Below are 16,431 nucleotides of genomic sequence, written 5' to 3'. Positions count from 1 at the left end.
AGGATCGAATGCAGGATGCAGTAAATGTGTTGGAGGAATTTTTAGACAGGTTCGAGCCGCACTGAGCGTAATACCCTACTCATGTGTGGAGGCTATAAATGCCCTGAGAATGTCTCTCAGGGATGTTGCTGGTTACAAGAATTTTTGTCTATCCTAGAGCTTTGGGCTCCTTGTTCTTCGGTGGTCTCAGCTTTTATGCTTGTACGAAAGATGTTATTCAATCTCTGAGCAAGTGTCTCTGAGTTCTTCTCGGTCATTTTTGTCCGTGCCCGCCGGCTCCCTTAAATACTCGCTGGCGGTAGCGTGCCCCGAAAGGGAGGGCACGAGTTCCAAGGCGTTATAAATGGAAAGACAGTCATCATGGCCTCTGCGCGAAGTGACGGGGGGTTGAAAACGCGCCCCCCCCGCCCTGTCTTCGGTCGTCATGATGGCGCTGGCAACGGACGCCGTGGAGGGGACCCACCGGGCAGCCACCGAGCGACCCGGCGTGCCCGCCCGATCTTGTTTGTCTGACACCGCAGGGCGGCAGGCGGGGCGTTTTGGGCCTTGCGATGCTATCCTAAGGCGCGCCGGATGACACGGGATGGGACCCGTGCATTAAATGTCCCCACGCCCTTCTGCCAGAATGTGGCAGGAACTGACACCGAGCATGACAGGAGCAGTTGGAGGTGACAGGCCACGTGCCCTCTTAAATGCGGCATCGTGCCTTTCACAGGCTGACACTTCACCGCTGGACCCCTGTGGGGGCCACCGACGAAGGACTTCTTGGGCCGTCGGGGAACCGAGTGCTCGGAGGGTCACTGTTCACCTCCCCGAGCACTCTCTCCCGGAAACACCCTCTCTTGGTCCTCGGGGAACCGAGTGCTCGGGGGTTACTATTCATGGCCCGAGCACTCTCTCCTGAAATTGACTGTTCGGATCCTCGGGGAACCGAGTGCTCGGGGGCCGCTGTTCGCAGCCCCGAGCACTCTCTCCCGGAACTACCTTCCTTGGGTCCTTGGGGTACTCGGGTGCTCAGGGGCTACTGTTCGCGGCCCCAATCACACCTTTCTCGGAACTCGGCTTCTCTGGTCCGGGGGACTTGGGTGCTCGGGGGCTACTGTTCATAACTCCGAGCACTCTTTTCCCGGTCACTTAGTCTTCGCAGATCATCGAGGAACCCGGGTACTCGGGGACCACTGTTCATGGCCCCGAGCGCCCTCTCCCGGGACTTAGTCTTTTCGTACCTCGCGGAGATGATCCCCGCGGGAGGGCACCACGTGGCAGATTGCTGGCCCGACCTCGGGATTCAGGGACCCCTGATTCCTGATTCACCGACAAATAGATTAAACACCGAGGTATTTCATTAAGCATATCCATTTGACATATGTTCCATAGACCGGTGATATTATAAAATTTCTGTTATCCTAGTATTCACAACCAGTGCAAGGATTATTGTAGATTAAGATTATGATTCGTACTAATACATCTAAATAACCAAGCTTTCCTGTTCTCAGTTAATATATTCACTTGAAGGAATTAGGAAATACAAAATTATACATAACTATCCATTTAATCATTTAGTCAAACAACCTATGTGCACTCGTAGATCACAACTAACAGGCCATCCAAACAATAACTTGAATTTGTATGTCGCAACCAAGCACAAAGCATCAGACAAAAAGTGCAATGACAAATGAGGTATAACCAATGATCTTTAATTTAAAATACCAACAAATCACTGCATCTTAGCATCTTCATAGACATAGATAGCAATATAACTAAATAATCTCACCTTGTCTAGCTTTCATGAGGAGGTGTTGGACTTGGTAGGCCACACAAGCCACAATGGCTTGTAGTTGGGAAGCAAGGAGAGGTAGACATCCCACGGTGACTCAACGCCACACGCATGCTTGTACATGACATTAACGATGATAGTGAAGCATCCGATAAGCTCTGTAGACTCGATGGCCGTGGCAACACAGACATGTGCTACAGATACGTTGTTGGATGGTGGATATCAAGATTCAAATCCCCACTGTGGAGCGCGTAGATTCTTGCAAGTGGAAGCCATCTAGCACAGCGGTCCACACCTACGCTCGGAGCGGCACGGCTTGGCACCGCAGCAGGCCAATCACAGATGATATGTATTAGCAACACCCTAACAGAACCAACATGATAGTACGAGATCTCATGAACTGACCTGGGGCACGAACATCTGCGGCGAGAAGGAGCTGCCTGGGCTCCCGGGCGACCGTCATCCCTTACGACGCCCACCGAGCACATGCGATGCACGTGGTTGTGCCCTTGCCGCCGTACATTAGGAAGCCACGCTGCGACAACCGCACCGACGAATCCTCGCCAGCGTCCTTGAGTTCGGCGCCATCGCCTTCCACACCCACTGTGTCATCCTCCTGACCGCTGGCGTTGCCCATACTTCCCCCATTCTCCTCCTCTTCCCAAGCCTGCTGGGCATGGGGGAAGAAGAGAGGGAAAAGGGATGCAAACCAGGGCAGCAGGTGATAGCTTCAGCGCGCAAGCGGACCAGGGCCGTGAGGGAGGGTTGCACGGCTTTGGCGTGAGGGTGGTGCGCAGATTAGGAGACCGAAGGCGCACATGGACGTGCGGAGAAGTCGGGTCCATTGGTTTGAGAGGTGGGGTGGAGGGAGTCGCAGACGTTGGGCAAGGATGGAAAGATGTGGGGTGGCTGTGACGACGGTGACGACCCACAAGGGGGCAGAGGAGACCGCGGTGATGCAAAGATCCACGTGGAAGACGAGTGTAGGATCTCAACGGTTGGAGAGGAGATCTCGACAGTAAAGTCGAGCGATGGAGGGAGACGAGGTAGTTTAGCAACGATAGTATGGCTGGTGGGTCGACGAAGAAGCAAAATAAAAATGAGAGGAGCGAAAACTAGAATACCAGAGTGAAACTGGAATCGGATGGAACGAAAAAGTCACAAGTCCTTTTTTTATACGACAGATGTAAACATTTTAAAACTTTCGTACGGCAGATGAAGGCGGTTGAACATTCGCGAAACTCCACTTGTTGCCTTGTTGGTGGCTAGGCGCACTGCTGAGCGTTCTCCCCGATTCATCGGCTCCGCCTCCCCCCAAACGCCATCCAACCGATCCACGGCGATCTACGGCCCCCTGACCGCCCGAGCCCCTAACTCACGCATCCACCCACCATCATCGCCGCCCGCCGCCACGCCCCCAAACCCTAGACCCTCTCGGGCGCGGCCCCACCCTACACCGGCGCCGCCACTCGCCGTCCTCGCCGACGGGCACCTCCCCCCACACGCACTAGGCCAGCTAAAGTCTCGGCGGCCAACGGCGGCGATGAGCGCGGACGAACACCCGTCCCCGGGTCGGAAGCGCGACCGCGAGGAGGAGGAGGAGATCGCCGACGGGGGCGCCGCGGAGAAGCGGTCACGCCCGGAGGGGTCGGAGGGCGCGTCGCTGCTGGGGCTGGCCACCTACGAGGATGATGAGGAGGAGGAAGCGGCTAGGGGCCACGCGAATGGCTGCCGCGAGGAGGTGGTGGAGGACGAGGATGATGATGAGGAGGACGACGTGAGGAGGGCTCCGGAGAGGAGGCCGAGGCAAGTGGAGCTGCGCCGGGACTGCCCTTACCTCGACACCGTGAACCGACAGGTATAGTTGCATTTCAGACTCAATTTCGTGTGGTTTGATGGGAATTATCTTATCTTCAAAACCTTTTTATTTTCTTCAAAGCTCGATAGTTAACCGTGATATAGTAGTTATAATTCTAGTTGTTTAAGTATCAATCGCTGATATTGTGCTAGAACTGTATATCGAACTGAAAGCTAATCAGTGGTAATTGTAATTTGATGCAGCTGATTAACATGTAAAATTCAAATGGTTTAACATACAATTTAATCTAGCAGTTTTTCAGAGTGAATCCCAACACCGTGATCTACATCTTAATGGCTCCTGACATTTAGCCGCATCATATACTGGCTGTTTTTATCACGATTTACTGTCTAGCATGATATGATTGTTTATTCAGACTAATTACGTATGATAACTTTCATTCAGTATCCGTTGTGTATCTGTATTCTATCCTCACGTTCAAATTCTTTTTCGAACCATTCTGCGTAACATTGTTTTGTTACTTCTGATTATTATTGATAGCTGAGTACACAATTTGTTATGCGTTGTAGGTCCTTGATTTTGATTTTGAAAAGTTCTGCTCAATCTCCTTGTCAAATTTGAATGTGTATGCGTGCTTGGTCTGTGGAAAGTATTTCCAAGGAAGAGGCTTGAAATCTCATGCATATACGCACAGTCTTGAAGCAGGCCATCATGTGTTCATTAACCTTCAAACTGAGAAGGCTTACTGTCTTCCTGATGGATATGAGATAAATGATCCTTCATTAGAAGATATTCGACATGTTCTCAATCCAAGGTGCTTCTCCATTTCTTCCAACATTACATTCCAACAGTACTTGATGGCTTTGGTAACCAGTTCTGTTCTGGCAGGTTTACGAAAGAGCAGGTTCTAAATCTTGACAAGAACAAGCAGTGGTCTAGAGCACTTGATGGCTCCAATTATCTACCTGGAATGGTATGTACCCTTGAAACTGACATAAGGACCCTTAGATGATCTTTTTCCCAAAGGGGTGGTTTGCCTGCTGTGCTTCGTTGCGCTATGCTGTGGAATCGTGTTAAGGGAATATTCACTAATTCTACCAAAATATTTCTTTTAAAGTTCTTGTTTGTTTCTGTATCTTGAAACAGTGAACAAATGCAGTGGGAAAAGATACATTGTAGTACTAATTGAAGCCTGAAAAATTTGTGGACTAGCATACAAAGAACTGGCCACTTGATTGGTCATTAGCGTTTTTTTCAGTTGATTTCACTGATTGCATTTTTTCTGTTATAAGAGTGTCAGTATGTGTCTATATCACATCTTAAGATCATGCTTACATTGCCTTTTTCACTTGAATGCACATGGGAATTTGTAGGCACTTGGGAAGTTTGGACTCTGGCTATTGATGCCTTTTATCTCGTGTAAATAATTATGCTCTGTGCAGGTTGGTCTTAACAATATTAAGGAGACTGATTTTGTGAATGTCACAATACAGTCATTAATGAGAGTTACTCCTTTGAGAAATTTCTTTCTCATCCCTGAAAATTATCAGCATAGCAAATCGTCATTGGTTCATCGTTTTGGGGAACTAACACGCAAGATATGGCATGCTAGGAACTTCAAAGGCCAGGTTGGTTTATTACTTAGTTTGCAGGTTGTTTGGTGCTATCCCTTTACCTCAACACGTATCCGTATTAACATTTTGTTTTCTTTTCAGGTTAGTCCACATGAGTTTCTGCAAGCAGTTATGAAGGCCAGCAACAAGCGGTTCCAGATTGGTGTACATGATCCAGTGGAATTTATATCATGGCTCTTGAACACACTGCATGCGAAACTAAAAAGCTCAAAGAGGAAAAACAGAAGCATAATACATGATTGCTTTCAGGTTAGCTTTTCATGATATCAACAGAGTCATTGATATTACACTTCAGCAACACTTATCAGTTCACATTAGAGTCACTTTTCTTGCAGGGAGAACTTGAAGTTATCAAGGAGATGCATAGGAAGCATAGAATGGAAAAGAATGAAGGTGCTGATGAGCAGAATGATGTGGCAGGTTCAGAGATTGGAACAACAATTGATGGTACTGTCACTGAAACATCTAGGGTCCCATTCCTGATGCTCGGTCTTGACTTGCCACCTCCACCTCTTTTCAAAGACGCCATGGAGAAAAATATCATTCCACAGGTTTGTCCTTCACAAGCACCTATGTAATTGTCTGGTTATAATCTCATCTAGCTTTAACATGTATAAATGTGGAACTCTAGTACGATAATAAATTAATAATGTGCGCTACTAAGATTTCTAGGGTTGGTGATGTGAGAGCCAAGGAAACTAGTATTACAGTTAGCCAGAACATTAACATATCAGTGAGGTTCGACTCTGTCTGAATTTCTAGACTTATTCTGGGACGGTGTTTCTCAAGATTTCTTATACCTCAAAGTAACATATAAAACTGCTTTTTTTTGAAAAAAAAAATGTATGACCCTATCTGTTATACAAATCTTGCTGCTTAGAGCTTCAAACTAACTTCAGTGTAAAACTATGCTTCTATTTTTGTTCTTGCTTAGGATAAAGAAGCTCATTGTTACGGTGAGTAATGCTTACTTGCAATTTTACACACCACATGAATGTTTGACATCTCTTGCCGGACTTTTCTACTTTGAACTTATCTGTTTTAGTTTGCTGTAATTTGGTATATTGGATTTCAAAAGCTTGCATGCTGTTCAGGTGCCACTGTTTAATATACTGAAGAAGTTTGATGGTGAGACCGTGACAGAGGTTGTACGTCCATCTATTGCTCGGATGAGGTACCGAGTCACTAGACTGCCAAAGTATCTGATCCTTCATATGCGGCGATTTACCAAAAATAACTTCTTTGTTGAGAAAAACCCTACTCTAGGTGAGATTGTGTTTGCTTGATTGTGTGTGTGCCTCTGTTCAGTTCTCTGTTAACTCACTAGTTCTAAGAGGTTTTCATATTCAACGTGGCAGTAAATTTTCCTGTGAAGAACTTGGAATTGAAGGATTACATTCCATTACCTAAGCCAAAAGAGAATGATAAGCTACGTTCAAAGTACGACCTCATAGCAAACATTGTCCATGATGGCAAACCAGGCGAAGGATGCTACAGAGTATTTGTACAGCGGAAATCAGAAGAGGCATGGTATGTTCCTCAGCCCATTCTTAACAGAGATATTTTTTGAGCCTAAATACGGTAACCCCATTTAACCATTGGTAATCTTCACCTCAGGTATGAGATGCAGGATCTACATGTCACTGAGACTCTTCCTCAAATGGTAGCTCTTTCAGAAACCTACATGCAAATATATGAGCGGCACGAATGAACAATGGACAGTGATCATGATGTAGCCTTCCATAGCCAGTCTTTTTGCTTAACAGAGATCCTAGTATTACCATGTAGTCCTTATTTTCGAAATAATTTTGTGGGGCAAAAACTTGGTAGTTCCTTTACTCAAGTTCAGAAGTAGTTCCTTGGGAAACACAGCTTGAGGAATTGTACTGATGCTACAGTGACCGGAACAGTGGATATTTTTTAGAGTTGCTTTGGATGCCCGGCTGGTTAGAGAGGAAATGTCCCTTCCAAGTTCCAACTGTTGTGTAGCATGTAGCTGTTGTTGTGAATCATTTCGCTTTCAATCGTTACAGTACTAGGGCTTGAAGCTGGTAAAGTAATTTTGTATGCAACTGCACAGAGAGTACATCTAATTGTTACAAATTCTCGGGGATAATGTTCAAGCCTTTTCTTTTAAGCTAAGCCATGTATGATTGTGACGTTGCTGCTGTGCTCTAGATGTATTGGATTTGTAAGTGGTGTTTACTTGAAATTCAGCTGTTGTACGCGATGCACAATGTCATATTTGTCCTTGAAGTCATCTGGCTTTTGAAATTTGTGTTTTATACCTGGAATCTGACTAGTAAATCATACGTCATAGTATGCATATTCAAAACATGTTTGTTAAACTGTGGCAGAATCTGACTAGTAAATTTGTGTCAGAACTGAGCCAGATCGGTTTTGGTTTCTTAAACTGTGGCGGAACATGCGCGTGCTGGTAAACTTCAAAACATGCAACAGATTTGTACTTGATCCATGGAAAATGAGTGCAATTAATCTCTTATGTGAGGAATGACTGTTTAACTCAGCAGAATGAGTTGATCTATCATCACCTTATTCCTTACAAGAAATTATTTAGTATAAACACGAGGGATGTTCTCTATCTCATAAAAATTCGTAGGATGAACTTATGATGAACATCCCACCTAGGATGGGTTAATTCCTCTGACCAAACACATGATGATTCATGCGAAATTCGCTCGTGGACTCAGAGTTACCTCCGTGACCACCGCAACAATAATTCTCTCACTTTTCTTTCCCGGTATGATTGATAAGTAAAATTAGTCAAATTCCTGCTTCAAATGTTCACACGAGAATCATCCACGTTCTCGCAGAAATGTCCTTAAGATTGATCGAAGACTAGACTCCTGCTGCTTCAGTTTTGCCGTTTTTTCCTTGTCATGGAGCACACAAGTCAAGTCAATGCTTCGGAATCCATGGGTATTGCCAGCCAGCTCGTTGCAAGACTTGCTCAGATGTCAGAGCTGAGCTTGAGTCGGACCAATGGCTTGTTTTTTAGTCAAACATTTGCTTTGAACGGTCAATCGTATGGTATGAACATTCTAAAAATATGCTAGTCCCTTTGATCATTTGGTGCAGTTGCTATCGACCGCAGATCTGAGATCATATCATATCACGGTTCAAATGAGAAAAATAAAATGAATAATATAAGAAGAGATTCTCTGAAGTAATTGTATAGGATAACATCGCCATCGATATGTCTAGTACAATTAGATCAGAGAAACCGTGTTCAAATATGGGGGATTGAACTTGCACCTTAAATATATTTACTTGCTAAAATGTAAAATTTAAAGGTGGCAAGCTGCCAACTTTCAAACAAATGAAAAGCATATTCTTAAAATTGCCAACTTCCAAACTACAAAAGGGAATTGAAAAATAATAATCCATCTTTGAATATTCCCTACAAAGTGCACCTCCCCGTTGAGAAAAAGCAAAATCTTCCACTCACACGCACGACACAGCTACCGGGCAACCGGCTACCACCAAGAGTCAGTACTGCTAAAAAAGGAGCCACCTTGCTGGCTTCCTCTCTGCTCGCTCAGTTGCTCTTCCCAAACAAAGGGAAAAAAAAAGAGAAAAACTCGGCTGCAGAGAGAGGCAGAGAGGTCGAAGAGAGAAATGGCGATGCAGATGGCCGTGGCGCTACTGGCGGTGACCATGCTGGCGTCCGGCGCGGCGGCGCAGACGCCGACCACTGCCAACTGCGCGTCGAAGCTGTGCCCTGCGGGCAGTATATGAACGGCACGGAGACGCCGCCGGACACCTGCTGCGGCCCGCTCAAGGACGCCGTGCAGAACGACCTGCCCTGCCTCTGCGCGCTCTACGCCTCGCCGGAGATCTTCAAGGCCTTACAAATCAACGTCACCGACGCCCTCCGCCTCTCCAAGCGCTGCGGCCTCGGCGACACCACCACCGCCTGCTCCGGTAACTCTCCTTTCCACTTTACCGCACAAATTGCTCTTCAGATGGGATTTTCTAGCATCCAGTTTACAGCGATCAGTTAGAACAGTTCTTAAAGCAAGCATCTTTGTCGATCGAACTGTCATGTTCAGTGATCGATCTGCGTGAGTAAGCATCAGCTAGACTAGTTTCATGCGATTAAGCAGGCAACAACATAAGGCCGGACAAGTGTGCAAAGGGCCCGTAAGTTGAGTTTCCGCGTTTGTTGCTAGTGGCGTAGGAAAGTTGGGCTTGCGTTGCCATCGCCGTCTAGTAGATGTGAAAATTGAAATGATCTCCATGATCCGTGTCGAAAATAGGCTTGGAGGCGTAAAAATTCGAGATGCCTTATGTTTCCCCACTCTGTCCCGTGATAACCTTGGTTTAATCTAGCTATGTGCCGCCTTGGCTTCCATCAAAATACCATGGCCGCAGGCTCCCAACCCAGTCTTGGGTATTAGTTGTTGACATTTATGATAATATTTACACGTCAATTCAGAAAATATCTAGTTTGACCCGACGGAATAGAGCCGTGAAAATTGATCTGCAATTGTGTTCAGAACTTTCGTGTTGTACGTGTTTAAACTTCATTGGGTTTCAGAATTCAACTCTGGAAGTTAAATAAGAAAGCATTGCACTTTGTACCACGTGTGCTGTATCTATACAAGTGTCCCAGTTTTATTCAACTTTAGCAATAGCTAGTCTTTTCTTCTAATAATTTCGATCTATACCTTTTTGTGGTTTTCTGATAAATGCTTTACTATTCCAATTTTACAGGTTCTCCTACGAATTCTCCTCCAGGTAAATTATATTGCTCATCCCCTTGCTTTGCTTAGTTACAATACTTTGTTGTGTTATACCTTACTAACTAAAACTTCCTTAATTACCAAATAATAGCTTCTTGTGTTATGAAATTTCAAGTGGAACTTTAGTGGCAAATTGACGCAAGTAAAATATACACAATAACTCATTTTGTGTTTGATGCGAAACTAGGACTAGTACATGGTTCTATGATAAAAGTTACTCTTTTATAATGGGATATGCCAAAATCAAGTAAGTACTTAGTTCAGGTATTACTTAACAGAGGGTGATGCACATTCAAATATGCCCCTAATCAAGTGAAAACACAACGACATGCTTAAAGTTTCTGTATGGTTAGGCATGGTCCCAAGGATTACTATTTCCAACAATGTAGCGCATTCATTTGCAGATTGGATCGCCGCTGTATGTGTATATCCATTTGGAAAAGCAGTTATGCGTGGAATCCACTAGCTACTAATATAGATAATAAATGCATTACATAGTAAGTAGGAACTGCTGTCTGCATGAATTTATTTGAAGTGATGCTGCTTTTATGATTGCTACCAAACAACTAGTGTAGTAGAGCACTATATTAGGAGTATAGTTTTAGCATAATTGATGGTGGCCAAGCTATGCTTCACATGAACAGTTTGTGCTAAACTGGAATTTTATTAACCATATGTTAGTACTGCCTAACATAGTGATGCTCATAGTGTTTCACTAATGTTGTTTTCACATGCTTGCCTCCACACTTGCCAATTTGCCATGAAGTAGCTTGAATACTTGTAAGTCCTGTTAATTGTTCCAGCCCTCGTGCTGCAAAACAGTGTGTCAGTGTTCCCAAAGAGTTTTTTTTTTTTTTTTTGCCATGATTCAAACTAATGGAAGGGATTCTGATTCTGCAATGGGATTAGCAAACTTTCACACCCAAACTAATGGGCTTTGTTGAGTTCTAAGATACTTCTCACTGTTCATAAATGTAATGTGCTCAGTTTGACAATGAAACTTCTTCAAGTGGATTAGCTCAAAACATATGTCAACTGCATCTTTTTTTTTGAACATATGTCAACTGCATCTTTTTTTGAACAGTAACTGTCCCTTGTATAAACCTCTATGTTTTCAAACAGCACCGTGTCAATGCGCTTTAGACCTCACAGTCATCATCTCTTTCTTGCACGTTCTCCATCAGGTGGGGGCAGTGGCAGAAACTCCGGTCATCGCACTCTGTCAGTCGGTGTCCCGGGATTGATGAGCTTGTTCCTAGCCTTGTGGTCTGTATTGGCATAAAATTCAGCACGCTGTTACTTAGAGAATGTTTCCCCGTATCCCCCACATTAGATGATTTGCTACCACGGTGTTGCTAGATGGTGATGCTGTCGCTGCGTATTCTGATACAATCAACATTTGTTTTGCTGTGTATTGATATTGTCAGTCAGTAGACAAGACATGTATTTGAGTCATAAATTTCCATTGTTTTCTTCATTGTGCTGTATTTAGACTTGGGATAATTGAATCAAAGGTTCTTGCTACCATGTACTTCATACTGCTACTATCACAAATCACTGTCGACCTGAAGCACAAAGCAGCTGCTACAGTAGAGCTGCAGTGACAGCTAGGTCTCCAAAGAAGTCGAGGATGACGGGAAGGAGGGAGCAGTGGAGCTCCGGGGAACGATGGTAGATATGGTTGTCTACCCGTGGCACACGGTGTGCCGAATACAGGACTACAGTGCTGTATTCGCCACACGGTGTGCCGAATATGAGTTTTTCGGCGTACGGTGTACCGAAAATCTATTTTCATTAAATGATGCGCCGAATGCGAATGCTAAATTTGTAAATACGACTACATGTTGTCTATTTCGGTAAATACGCTTATGTATGTTGTCTAATTTTAGATTTTTGCCTTGCTTTCTTGACTCCCTCGATTCTCGTTGTCTTCTCTCTTCTCATTCTTGTCCATGGCGGCGTCGTGGACTTGCAGCGAGGGTGGATCCAATTGAGGGCGGTGGCGGGGCCGACGGCGTGGGTGCTGGGTGAGTGCGGATGATGGATTGCGGCGCGAGATGCACAACGACAGGGATGGCTCGCGATTACTAATTGCTATCTGGTATTTTTCAATAAGGTCCTTTATTTGGATCACGATTACTAACCACGATGTTCATCATTCAGGCAATTATGTCACTTTTATAAGAAAAAGGGCTCTTCCCCCACATCGCTCCTTAGGGGGCGACTCGGGCGGCCACCGTTCCATCGCACTACCAGGCTCTTCTTTCGGCGTCCCTGTCTCGTTGCCTTCTGAGCATGCCACCAGAAATCTACCTGGACGCAAGGACGACAGCGGCGCGGCCTTTCCCTTTTGGCGTTTGGAGGGGCTGAAGGGTCCGGCGGTGCTACACTTGGGGGTGTCTGAATCCGCGCCAGTGCGCCTCGTTTCGACAAGATCTCACTAGATCTAGCCAGGTCAGGGCATCCACGAAGGTGACCGGGACATATGTGCGGTCGGCTCGTGATGGAAGTGGCAGCGGCAGAGGAGGTGACAGCGCGCCATGATGGCTAGATCTAACCGGGCCGAGGCATCCACAGAGGTGGTGGCGGTGGCTTGTAGCTAGCTAGCGGTGGTGGCGACGGTGGTGGCAAAGTTCACATGCACCATGGAAGCTAGTGCTGGCGATGGGGCTGAATGTCATGGAGTACGGCGATGACTGGGTGGTGTTTCGATCGGGAGCACGGCAACGCGCTAGTGCGTGGCCCACGCACGGGCTAGTTCTTAGAGGTGAAGATGCTGTCGATGCTGCTGCTAGGCATGGTGGGCATGTCATTGAGGTGAGGTGGTGGCAGTGGCGGTGGTGTGTTACGGGTTGGTTGCCACGGAGAGCGGCAGATCTGCTCCCAGTGGGGACCATTGTGAGGTCCTGGAACTACGTGTTCACGCTTTTGCCGACGAAGTTCCCCGCGTGCCGCGTCGGCTGCGTCTACCTCGTCGCGACGTGGTGGAGTGCGGTGGAGGTGGCCATGGGGCTCGGTGACCGGCGACTTTGTCCTTGTCGCTGCGCAGGATGTTGGGTGGTGTGGGGCCTTTGGGCAAAAGCCTAACTTGGATCTACCGAATGCTGGTGATGATGACGCTCTTAGGTGTCGTTATCCTTTCTAAAGGTGTCGCTACGAGATCCCTGTCTCCCCCACCCCGAGAGGATCCTCCGAGTGAAAACTCTAACCTCTTTTGAGGTTGGGCAATGGCAGTGTCTTTGAGCCATGTCCTCTATAGAGGGATTGCCTTGGAGCTCCCTGCCCTGCGCTGGCTGGGACTAATGTTGAGATTGATGGTGATGAGATTTAGGCCTGGGGTGATGACGAGGCTTCTGCTTCCTTGGAGCTACGCTTCATGCGCAAATGGCTGACAGACTTGGGTTGTTCGTGTTGGTGTAGAGTCGGAGCTGATACATTGTTAGGGTGGGATGAAGCTTGGCAATGATGGCGCGTAATACGCTCTTTCTTGAGACTATTTTGGTGGTAGCTGTGTGCGTGGGTGCAATGATAATGAGGCATAGGCTGAGGTTCGTCGTGAGAAGTCGGAGTTGCTGTGTCGCTATTGCGATGAGCTTGCAACGATAACTTGTGTTGAGCTCTGACATCTATAGGTTGTTAGTGAGTAGTGTGACGTGAGTCTTGACCGTGTGTTTGTAAGATTTTTAGATCCGATTTACTTTATAAATTGGGTCAACTTTTCTTCTATAGTGAATTGTAGGAACTCCCTAACTTAAAGAAGATTACTAACCACGATATGATATTTTGTGATAAGCCCTCTAATTTGGATCGTGATTATTTATAGTGATCTAGTATTTTTTTGGAGATACCCCTATTTTGGATCACGATTATTAATCGTAATTCAATATTTTGCAAAAAGACCCCTGATAATTTTAGTAAGCCTTCTTCTTTATATGAATGCCTCATTTCGCTTCTTGTTCTCCCGTCCGAGGATTCACCAGCGCCAACGACCGTTGCCCTTTCCGTTCAACTAGGGGCGAAGCTAGATAGAGATATCCTGGTGTACTGGCATAAGGGTAAATCAAAATTTTAATAGTAGTTATCTTATTTTGACCATATGTGAATCATGATAAATTGGGCTTTGTGATTAATATTTAGTTTGGATTGTATATTTGACACTATCACAATTTAAATTCTAGCTTCACCCCTGCGACCAACCCATCCGTCATCTCCCAGCCTCAAACCCTAGAACCATATTTTCCCTCTTCCGGTCCAAGGAGATAATCTTGGATGCTATGGATGCCGCGGTTGGAGCTCTCCGGCAGCATCATGGACTGGATCAGCTTCTCCGTGCCCGAGATGAGTTACACAGGCAAACCAGAAAATGGAGAGAAATTTAGTGGCTTTGAGCTTTCGCTCTTCTGCAACTTAGAGGCAGCAATTGGATGAGAAGCAGACGCAACAGAGCTGAGCATGACAACCTCGTCCTCGCATGATTGTATCTGATGCCGATGACGGCCTGCCGCTATTGTTGACGGCCGTGGCGGCGTACTCGATATGGAAGGCACTCCCGTCCGGTGATAAGGTCGTCACCGACCAATCCTACCCTGTCCCGATTGTTAAATTCTTGCGAAATAGTAGTATCTTTTGATATTCCTGCCTAAGGAATTTTTTTGGCTATATATACATTTTACCGGGTCTAACGATAAACCCTAAGTAGAATTTTTTTATCATATTTACTGATATTTTATTTAAATTTTATTTGGTATATCCGATAAATTATATTTACCGATTACTTCCGATAAATTTTGTTTACCAAACTGGGTGTAATTGATTGGAATGGCCCTGAACCGTGGCTTCACTGAGCATTGCAGGTGGAGCAGCTGTTCAAGTTCTTCAACCTGTGCGGGTCGCCGCCGGACGACTACCGGCGGAAGATGAAGCTCTCCGTGTCGTTCCGCCCTCCCAAGGCGTACAAGCCCTCCATGCCGGAGAAGTTCCGCGAGCTGCCTCCGTCGTCGCTGGGCCTCCTCGCCACGCTCCTCGCGCTCGAGCCCGCCGGTCGAGGCACTGCCGCCCAGGCCCTGCAGAGCAACGTACGCAGACGTCCTCTGTACTTTTTTTTTTGCATCGCGCGAAACCTCAAATCTGACGCACAAACACTGTCGGATTGGGCTCATTTTGATGGTTTCCTGACCACTCGCTACCGCTGCCGGTCCAGTTCTTCAGCACCCCGCCGCTGCCGTGCGACCTCCCGTCGCTGCCCGTCGTGTACGAGGAGGAGGTCGCGGATCCCACTTCTTCGGGGAAGTGAGAACTTTGGAGGCTTGAAACAGCCAGACGATGTTTTCGTTTCGTTTGATCGAATTGCAGTTGCAGGGCGCCTTTTCCTCGGCTCATGGATTATTTATCTGTTCCTGCGTGCAGGCCTAAACTGAGACAACGCTCTAAGAAACGGAGGGACGGCAAGCAGATAGCCGATGAGCAGCAGTCAGATGAAGCACCGAAGATCGACGGCGGTTCTCCTGACAAAAAAAGTGGTACAGCACGAACTGCCATCCTTTTCTCCCTCACATCTCGTACCTGATCCAGCATCTTAGGCAAGTTTGGAACACGGGGATTTTTATCAATTCCTGCAATAATTGAACTGTTTGTTTCATGTAGAATTCCTTGGGAGATGCAACTCTGCATCCCCTAGGATCGAATGGTAGCTCAGTTGGTTCACTTTCGATGGTAAGGACGGTCGGTCGTAGGCTTGATTCCTAAGGTCATTCACGAGCCTCACTAGAAATTTTTCCTAATAGTTAGGAGTATGCACATGCATATACGTTTAGCGAGTATCTACCTGTAGTGTATGTTTAAGACGTGCACATGTGTTGAGCGTGAGTATGATGTGAGTGAGTTATGTGCGTCATGTATGTACTTTTTAAAAAAAACTCTGCATTCTCTTGTGTACTCATGATCTATCTGTATTCTATCTCACATACATGATACTCACCTGCTGCGGCTCAAGAACAGCAGCAGCCAGGGGCAAACAGCAACCACACAGGCAGTGACAACGATCACGAGGACCACCGGCCTCTTCTAGCTCCGGACGGCGAGCCATCGGCCAGCAGCGGTGTTGTTAGCGGCGGCATGGAGAGCAGATCACCGGCTTCCATGACGGACTTCGACGCGGCTGCCGCGGCGCAACGTGGATCAGGAGAACTCCCCTCCAAGCAGTACGTTCTTGTGGATCATGTGTAGGCCGCGGCTGTTGATTAGAGAGTGAAAGGTAGCGGAAATTGTTTGGATTCTGAATACCTTTTGCGGTTGATGTAACCAAAGACTGCTGTTCTTACAATTGAGCATCCTCTGAATTGTAGAGACTGATGCTTTGTATGTATGAATAATCATCTCTTCAGAAAAGAAGAATCATTAGTTTTATTCAATTCCTTATTGATCTTACTGCAACTA

At 46.3% G+C, this 16,431-nt stretch overlaps 2 protein-coding genes and 1 pseudogene across 3 annotated transcripts; all 3 read left to right on the top strand.

The window, feature by feature from the left end:
- The first annotated feature begins 3,015 nt into the window (after nt 1–3,015).
- On the top strand, nt 3,016–7,392 carry LOC133931438 (uncharacterized). Its single transcript, XM_062378312.1, has 9 exons — nt 3,016–3,635; nt 4,166–4,410; nt 4,485–4,569; nt 5,039–5,224; nt 5,312–5,479; nt 5,566–5,781; nt 6,325–6,496; nt 6,589–6,760; nt 6,848–7,392. Exons 1-9 carry the CDS (start codon nt 3,321–3,323, stop codon nt 6,939–6,941), a joined length of 1,653 nt encoding a protein of 550 aa, XP_062234296.1. The 5' UTR covers nt 3,016–3,320; the 3' UTR covers nt 6,942–7,392.
- A 1,307-nt stretch (nt 7,393–8,699) lies between these two features.
- LOC133931435 (non-specific lipid transfer protein GPI-anchored 9-like) lies at nt 8,700–11,520 on the top strand (annotated as a pseudogene).
- Nucleotides 11,521–11,967: 447 nt separating this feature from the next.
- On the top strand, nt 11,968–16,406 carry LOC133931436 (probable serine/threonine-protein kinase At1g09600). 2 transcript variants are annotated; one of them, XR_009911907.1, is made up of 4 exons: nt 11,968–12,097; nt 14,850–15,071; nt 15,197–15,515; nt 15,994–16,406. XR_009911907.1 is itself a non-coding variant. In XM_062378310.1 (4 exons), exons 1-4 carry the CDS (start codon nt 14,913–14,915, stop codon nt 16,029–16,031), a joined length of 399 nt encoding a protein of 132 aa, XP_062234294.1. In that variant the 5' UTR covers nt 12,842–14,912; the 3' UTR covers nt 16,032–16,406. The 2 variants fall into 2 exon arrangements, 1 of the variants encoding a protein (XP_062234294.1); XM_062378310.1 differs by lacking the exon at nt 11,968–12,097 and having other exon boundaries at nt 12,842–15,071; nt 15,197–15,285; nt 15,403–15,515.
- Nucleotides 16,407–16,431: the final 25 nt, after the last annotated feature.

The sequence above is a fragment of the Phragmites australis genome, chromosome 10 (assembly GCF_958298935.1).
Source record: "Phragmites australis chromosome 10, lpPhrAust1.1, whole genome shotgun sequence".
Lineage (NCBI taxonomy): Eukaryota > Viridiplantae > Streptophyta > Magnoliopsida > Poales > Poaceae > Phragmites > Phragmites australis.
The sequence above is the reverse complement of the archived record's forward strand: the minus strand, read 5'-3'. Positions and strand labels throughout refer to the sequence as shown.

Excerpts from the sequence above, each read along its gene's own strand:
- LOC133931436 (XM_062378310.1), top strand. The coding sequence starts at position 14,913 with ATGAAGCTCTCCGTGTCGTTCCGCCCTCCCAAGGCGTACAAGCCCTCC. Across the intron at positions 15,072-15,196 it reads CCCAGGCCCTGCAGAGCAAC|TTCTTCAGCACCCCGCCGCT; the intron begins GTACGCAGACGT and ends CTGCCGGTCCAG. Across the intron at positions 15,516-15,993 it reads TTCTCCTGACAAAAAAAGTG|CAGCAGCCAGGGGCAAACAG; the intron begins GTACAGCACGAA and ends GCTCAAGAACAG.
- LOC133931438 (XM_062378312.1), top strand. The coding sequence starts at position 3,321 with ATGAGCGCGGACGAACACCCGTCCCCGGGTCGGAAGCGCGACCGCGAG. Across the intron at positions 4,570-5,038 it reads CCAATTATCTACCTGGAATG|GTTGGTCTTAACAATATTAA; the intron begins GTATGTACCCTT and ends TGCTCTGTGCAG. Across the intron at positions 6,497-6,588 it reads TGAGAAAAACCCTACTCTAG|TAAATTTTCCTGTGAAGAAC; the intron begins GTGAGATTGTGT and ends TCAACGTGGCAG.